The sequence below is a fragment of the Procambarus clarkii genome, chromosome 59, assembly GCF_040958095.1.
Source record: "Procambarus clarkii isolate CNS0578487 chromosome 59, FALCON_Pclarkii_2.0, whole genome shotgun sequence".
NCBI lineage: Eukaryota > Metazoa > Arthropoda > Malacostraca > Decapoda > Cambaridae > Procambarus > Procambarus clarkii.
The window spans coordinates 34,696,265-34,704,067 of NC_091208.1; the positions used below are offsets into that span (position 1 = coordinate 34,696,265).

At 60.6% G+C, this 7,803-nt stretch overlaps 1 protein-coding gene across 1 annotated transcript; it reads right to left on the reverse strand.

Annotated features, from left to right (window-relative positions):
* Positions 1-865: 865 nt before the first annotated feature.
* On the reverse strand, positions 866-7,143 carry LOC138353814 (uncharacterized). Its single transcript, XM_069307228.1, has 3 exons — positions 7,024-7,143; positions 4,018-4,149; positions 866-973 (listed from the first exon to the last, which is right to left on the reverse strand). Exons 1-3 carry the CDS (start codon positions 7,141-7,143, stop codon positions 866-868), a joined length of 360 nt encoding a protein of 119 aa, XP_069163329.1.
* Positions 7,144-7,803: the final 660 nt, after the last annotated feature.

Below are 7,803 nucleotides of genomic sequence, written 5' to 3' on the forward strand. Positions count from 1 at the left end.
TCACGAACCGACAAAATTGGTGTCACCTCAGGCCGACAATGAGCCAGGACGCCACTTGTGGCGGTTTTGGCAATGAATTATTTGAATGATACTCTATACTTCAAATCAAATACGTCCCGACCGGTGAGCGACCCGACCGGCGAGACCCCCTCCCTGCGAGTCCCCCTCCCGGCGAGTTCCCCTCCCAGCGAGTTCCCCTCCCAGCGAGTTCCCCTCCCAGCGAGTTCCCCTCTCGGCGAGTTCCCCTCTCGGCGAGTTCCCCTCTCGGCGAGTTCCCCTCCCGGCGAGTTCCCCTCCCGGCGAGTTCCCCTCCCGGCGAGTCCCCCTCCCGGCGAGTCCCCCTCTTGGCGAGTTCCCCTCCCAGCGAGTCCCCCTCGCCGGTCGGGACGCCCGCCGGTCGGGAAGCCCGCCGGCCGGGACGCCCGCCGGTCGGGAAGCCCGCCGGTCGGGAAGCCCGCCGGTCGGGACGCCCGCCGGTCGGGAAGCCCGCCGGTCGGGACGCCCGCCGGTCGGGAAGCCCGCCGGTCGGGTCGCCCGCCGGTCGGGAAGCCCGCCGGTCGGGAAGCCCGCCGGGAGGGGGACTCGCTGGGAGGGGGACTCGCTGGGAGGGGGACTCGCCGGGAGGGGGACTCGCTGGGAGAGGGACTCGCTGGGAGAGGGACTCGCTGGGAGGGGGGACTCGCTGGGAGGGGGACTCGCTGGGAGGGGGACTCGCCAGGAGGGGGACTCGCTGGGAGAGGGACTCGCCGGGAGGAGGACTCGCCAGGAGGGGGACTCGCTGGGAGGGGGACTCGCCGGGAGGTGGACTACCATGTCGTCTCCTCGGTGATGGAGCTCACCTCAGGTACTTCCTCGGTGATGGAGCTCAACTGGAGTACTTCACCTGAGGTACTTCCTCGGTGATGAAGCTCACCTCAGGTACTTCCTCGGTGATGGAGCTCACCTCAGGTACTTCCTCGGTGATGGAGCTCACCTGGAGTACTTCACCTGAGGTACTTCCTCGGTGATGAAGCTCACCTCGGGTACTTCCTCGGTGATGAAGCTCTCCTTAGGTACTTCCTCGGTGATGCAGGTCACCTCAGGTACTTCCTCGGTGATGGAGCTCACCTCGGGTACTTCCTCGGTGATGAAGCTCACCTCAGGTACTTCCTCGGTGATGGAGCTCACCTGGGGTACTTCCTCGGTGATGCAGGTCACCTCACGTTCTTCCTCGGTGATGGAGCTCACCTGGGGTACTTCCACGGTGATGGAGCTCACCTCACGTTCTTCCTCGGTGATGGAGCTCACCTGGGGTACTTCCACGGTGATGGAGCTCACCTCACGTTCTTCCTCGGTGATGGAGCTCACCTGGGGTACTTCCACGGTGATGGAGCTCACCTCACGTTCTTCCTCGGTGATGGAGCTCACCTGGGGTACTTCCACGGTGATGGAGCTCACCTCACGTTCTTCCTCGGTGATGGAGCTCACCTGGGGTACTTCCACGGTGATGGAGCTCACCTCACGTTCTTCCTCGGTGATGGAGCTCACCTGGGGTACTTCCACGGTGATGGAGCTCACCTCACGTTCTTCCTCGGTGATGGAGCTCACCTGGGGTACTTCCACGGTGATGGAGCTCACCTCACGTTTTTCCTCGGTGATGGAGCTCACCTGGGGTACTTCCACGGTGATGGAGGTCACCTCACGTTCTTCCTCGGTGATGGAGCTCACCTGGGGTACTTCCACGGTGATGGAGCTCACCTGGGGTATTACCACGGTGATGGAGATCACCTCACGTTCTTCCTCGGTGATGGAGCTCACCTCACGTTCTTCCTCGGTGATGGAGATCACCTCACGTTCTTCCTCGGTGATGGAGCTCACCTCACGTTCTTCCTCGGTGATGGAGCTCACCTGGGGTACTTCCTTGGTGATGGAGCCCACCTCGGGTTCTTCCTCGGTGATGGAGCTCACCTCACGTTCTTCCTCGGTGATGGAGCTCACCTGGGGTACTTCCACGGTGATGGAGCTCACCTCACGTTCTTCCTCGGTGATGGAGCTCACCTCACGTTCTTCCTCGGTGATGGAGCTCACCTGGGGTACTTCCTCGGTGATGGAGCCCACCTCGGGTTCTTCCTCGGTGATGGAGCTCACCTCGGGTTCTTCCTCGGTGATGGAGCCCACCTCGGGTACTTCCTCGGTGATGGAGCCCACCTCGGGTACTTCCTCGGTGATGGAGCCCACCTCGGGTTCTTCCTCGGTGATGGAGCCCATTTCGGGTTCTTCCTCGGTGATGGAGCCCACCTCGGGTACTTCCTCGGTGATGGAGCCCACCTCGGGTACTTCCTCGGTGATGGAGCCCACCTCGGGTACTTCCTCGGTGATGGAGCCCACCTCGGGTACTTCCTCGGTGATGGAGCCCACCTCGGGTACTTCCTCGGTGATGGAGCCCACCTCGGGTTCTTCCTCGGTGATGGAGCCCACCTCGGGTACTTCCTCGGTGATGGAGCCCACCTCGGGTTCTTCCTCGGTGATGGAGCCCACCTCGGGTACTTCCTCGGTGATGGAGTTCACCTCAGGTACTTCCTCGGTGATGGAGCCCACCTCGGGTACTTCCTCGGTGATGGAGCTCACCTCGGGTACTTCCTCGGTGATGGAGCCCACCTCGGGTACTTCCTCGGTGATGGAGCTCACCTCGGGTACTTCCTCGGTGATGGAGCTCACCTCGGGTACTTCCTCGGTGATGGAGCCCACCTCGGGTACTTCCTCGGTGATGGAGCTCATCTCGGGTACTTCCACGGTGATGGAGCTCACCTCGGGTTCTTCCTCGGTGATGGAGCCCACCTCGGGTTCTTCCTCGGTGATGGAGCCCACCTCGGGTACTTCCTCGGTGATGGAGCCCACCTCGGGTACTTCCTCGGTGATGGAGCTCACCTCGGGTACTTCCTCGGTGATGGAGCCCACCTCGGGTTCTTCCTCGGTGATGGAGCCCACCTCGGGTACTTCCTCGGTGATGGAGCCCACCTCGGCTACTTCCTCGGTGATGGAGCCCACCTCGGGTACTTCCTCGGTGATGGAGCCCACCTCGGGTTCTTCCTCGGTGATAGAGCCCACCTCGGGTACTTCCTCGGTGATGGAGCCCACCTCGGGTTCTTCCTCGGTGATGGAGCCTACCTCGGGTTCTTTCTCGGTGATGGAGCCCACCTCGGCTACTTCCTCGGTGATGGAGCCTACCTCGGGTTCTTCCTCGGTGATGGAGCCCACCTCGGGTACTTCCTCGGTGATGGAGCTCACCTCGGGTTCTTCCTCGGTGATGGAGCCCACCTCGGGTACTTCCTCGGTGATGGAGCCCACCTCGGGTTCTTCCTCGGTGATGGAGCCCACCTCGGGTACTTCCTCGGTGATGGAGCCCACCTCGGCTACTTCCTCGGTGATGGAGCCCACCTCGGCTACTTCCTCGGTGATGGAGCCCACCTCGGCTACTTCCTCGGTGATGGAGCCCACCTCGGGTACTTCCTCGGTGATGGAGCCCACCTCGGGTACTTCCTCGGTGATGGAGCCCACCTCGGGTACTTCCTCGGTGATGGAGCCCACCTCGGGTTCTTCCTCGGTGATGGAGTCCACCTCGGGTTCTTCCTCGGTGATGGAGCCCACCTCGGCTACTTCCTCGGTGATGGAGCCTACCTCGGGTTCTTCCTCGGTGATGGAGCCCACCTCGGGTACTTCCTCGGTGATGGAGCTCACCTCGGGTACTTCCTCGGTGATGGAGCCCACCTCGGGTACTTCCTCGGTGATGGAGCCCACCTCGGCTACTTCCTCGGTGATGGAGCCTACCTCGGGTTCTTCCTCGGTGATGGAGCCCACCTCGGGTTCTTCCTCGGTGATGGAGCTCACCTCGGGTTCTTCCTCGGTGATGGAGCTCACCTCGGGTACTTCCTCGGTGATGGAGCCCACCTCGGGTACTTCCTCGGTGATGGAGCCCACCTCGGGTACTTCCTCGGTGATGGAGCCTACCTCGGGTTCTTCCTCGGTGATGGAGCCCACCTCGGGTTCTTCCTCGGTGATGGAGCCCACCTCGGCTACTTCCTCGGTGATGGAGCTCATCTCGGGAACTTCCTCGGTGACGGAGCCCACCTCGGGTACTTCCTCGGTGATGGAGCCCACCTCAGGTTCTTCCTCGGTGATGGAGCCCACCTCGGCTACTTCCTCGGTGATGGAGCCCACCTCGGGTACTTCCTCGGTGATGGAGCCCACCTCGGGTACTTCCTCGGTGATGAAGCCCACCTCGGGTACTTCCTCGGTGGTGGAGCCCACCTCGGGTACTTCCTCGGTGACGGAGCCCACCTCGGGTACTTCCTCGGTGATGGAGCCCACCTCAGGTTCTTCCTCGGTGATGGAGCCCACCTCGGCTTCTTCCTCGGTGATGGAGCCCACCTCGGGTACTTCCTCGGTGATGGAGCCCACCTCGGGTACTTCCTCGGTGATGGAGCCCACCTCGGGTACTTCCTCGGTGATGGAGCCCACCTCGGGTACTTCCTCGGTGATGGAGCCCACCTCGGGTACTTCCTCGGTGATGGAGCCCACCTCGGGTTCTTCCTCGGTGATGGAGCCCACCTCGGCTACTTCCTCGGTGATGGAGCCCACCTCGGGTACTTCCTCGGTGATGGAGCCCACCTCGGGTACTTCCTCGGTGATGGAGCCCACCTTGGGTTCTTCCTCGGTGATGGAGCCCACCTCGGCTACTTCCTCGGCGATGGAGCCCACCTCGGCTACTTCCTCGGTGATGGAGCCCACCTCGGGTACTTCCTCGGTGATGGAACTCACCTCGGGTACTTCCTCAGTGACGGAGCCCACCTCGGGTACTTCCTCGGTGACGGAGCCCACCTCGGGTACTTCCTCGGTGATGGAGCCCACCTCGGGTTCTTCCTCGGTGATGGAGCTCACCTCGGGTTCTTCCTCGGTGATGGAGCTCACCTCGGGTACTTCCTCGGTGATGGAGCCCACCTCGGGTTCTTCCTCGGTGATGGAGCCCACCTCGGGTTCTTCCTCGGTGATGGAGCCCACCTCGGGTACTTCCTCGGTGATGGAGCCCACCTCGGGTACTTCCTCGGTGATGGAGCCCACCTCGGGTACTTCCTCGGTGATGGAGCCCACCTCGGGTTTTTCCTCGGTGATGGAGCCCACCTTGGGTTCTTCCTCGGCGATGGAGCCCACCTCGGCTTCTTCCTCGGTGATGGAGCCCACCTCGGGTACTTCCTCGGTGATGGAGCCCACCTCGGGTACTTCCTCGGTGATGGAGCCCACCTCGGGTACTTCCTCGGTGATGGAGCTCACCTCGGGTACTTCCTCGGTGATGGAGCCCACCTCGGGTTCTTCCTCGGTGATGGAGCCCACCTCGGGTTCTTCCTCGGTGATGGAGCCCACCTCGGGTTTTTCCTCGGTGATGGAGACCACCTCGGGTTCTTCCTCGGCGATGGAGCCCACCTCGGGTTCTTCTTCGGTGATGGAGCCCACCTCGGCTACTTCCTCGGTGATGGAGCCCACCTCGGGTACTTCCTCGGTGATGGAGACCACCTCGGGTTCTTCGTCGGCGATGGAGCCCACCTCGGGTTCTTCCTCGGTGATGGAGCCCACCTCGGCTACTTCCTCGGTGATGGAGACCACCTCGGGTTCTTCCTCGGTGATGGAGCCCACCTCGGGTTCTTCCTCGGTGATGGAGCCCACCTCGGCTACTTCCTCGGTGATGGATCCCACCTCGGCTACTTCCTCGGTGATGGATCCCACCTCGGGTACTTCCTCGGTGATGGAGCCCACCTCGGGTACTTCCTCGCTGATGGAGCCCACCTCGGGTTCTTCCTCGGTGATGGAGCCCACCTCGGGGGTCTTCCTCGGTGATGGAGCCCACCTCGGGTTCTTCCTCGGTGATGGAGCCCACCTCGGGTTCTTCCTCGGTGATGGAGCCAACCTCGGGTACTTCCTCGGTAATGGAGCCCACCTCGGGTACTTCCTCGGTGATGGAGCCCACCTCGGGTACTTCCTCGGTGATGAACCGAGGAAGTTCACAAATTACATGTAATTAAATTATTTATCAAATCAATCCTGCTGGTTAGAGTGTCTTCCATGAATCTGTATCATGATTATATGATACAATCATGATGTCTACATGATAGAATACAATGTATCATGTCTGAATCATGCATCATGACGTCTGATCATGATACAATACAATGATTGTATCATGATGACATGATACAATCTCACTGAACACGGCGGCTACTGCTACACGTGATGACACGATCGGCTTTAGTTTAATCCAAGTCTTTGAGTTTCTATTCATCTGTAAAGCTGTTATGTTGATGAACGAAGAACACCAACAAGAGTACTTTATACGGTGATGAAACCGCCAGTTCGGGATCGTTGAGACACTCAGTGATTTACTCGATGATTTACACGGTGATTTACACGGTGTTCATATTTTACATAATTTTGGTTTTGTTGCTTGTTGGAAGGGCTTCGTGGCATTCTGGTGCTTCACGTGTTGACGGAGGCGCGAACACAGCTCCACTCATCACCATCTCTGACCTGAAACACTTTACTATTATTAACAATGCTCAAACAAGACCCCGCAAGACAAGACAAGACAAGATTCCGTCACGGAATCACCCATTCTCTAAAGCCTTCAAGGGGTAACTGTTGTATGTTAACTTGTGTGTCGGATTTCCGACAATTGGAAATCAGGATTATTTCTCATTTCACGCCAATGGGTGGCATGGGGCTCGAACCTGACCCGCTGTGACCATCCCCGGACACAAACCAGTCACCCAGCAAAGTTTCTTGATCGCTGGGCCTCCCATATCTCCTCTCCATAGTTATATTTTGATACAAAAAAAAAAATGAAACAAAACTTTGAAACTCGGTGATGGAACTCGCCTCGGGTACTTCCACGGTGATGGAGCTCACCTCACGTTCTTCATAGGTGATGGAGCTCACCTGAGGTACTTCCACGGTGATGGAGCTCACCTAACGTTCTTCCTCAGTGATGGAGCTCACCTCACGTTCTTCCACGGTGATAGAGCTCACCTGGGGTACTTCCACGGTGATGGAGCTCACCTCACGTTCTTCCTCGGTGATGGAGCTCACCTCACGTTCTTCCTCGGTGATGGAGCTCATCACCGGACGCCAGTGACCAGACCGGACGCTACTGGTGGTCGGTCTGGTCACGAACCGACAAAATTGGTGTCACCTCAGGCCGACAATGAGCCAGGACGCCACTTGTGGGGGTTTTGGCAATGAATTATTTGAATGATACTCTATACTTCAAATCAAATACGTCCCAACCGGTGAGCGACCCGACCGGCGAGACCCCCTCCCTGCGAGTCCCCCTCCCGGCGAGTTCCCCTCCCAGCGAGTTCCCCTCCCAGCGAGTTCCCCTCCCAGCGAGTTCCCCTCTCGGCGAGTTCCCCTCTCGGCGAGTTCCCCTCTCGGCGAGTTCCCCTCCCGGCGAGTTCCCCTCCCGGCGAGTTCCCCTCCCGGCGAGTCCCCCTCCCGGCGAGTCCCCCTCTTGGCGAGTTCCCCTCCCAGCGAGTCCCCCTCGCCGGTCGGGACGCCCGCCGGTCGGGAAGCCCGCCGGCCGGGACGCCCGCCGGTCGGGAAGCCCGCCGGTCGGGAAGCCCGCCGATCGGGACGCCCGCCGGTCGGGAAGCCCGCCGGTCGGGACGCCCGCCGGTCGGGAAGCCCGCCGGTCGGGACGCCCGCCGGTCGGGAAGCCCGCCGGGAGGGGGACTCGCTGGGAGGGGGACTCGCTGGGAGGGGGACTCGCCGGGAGGGGGA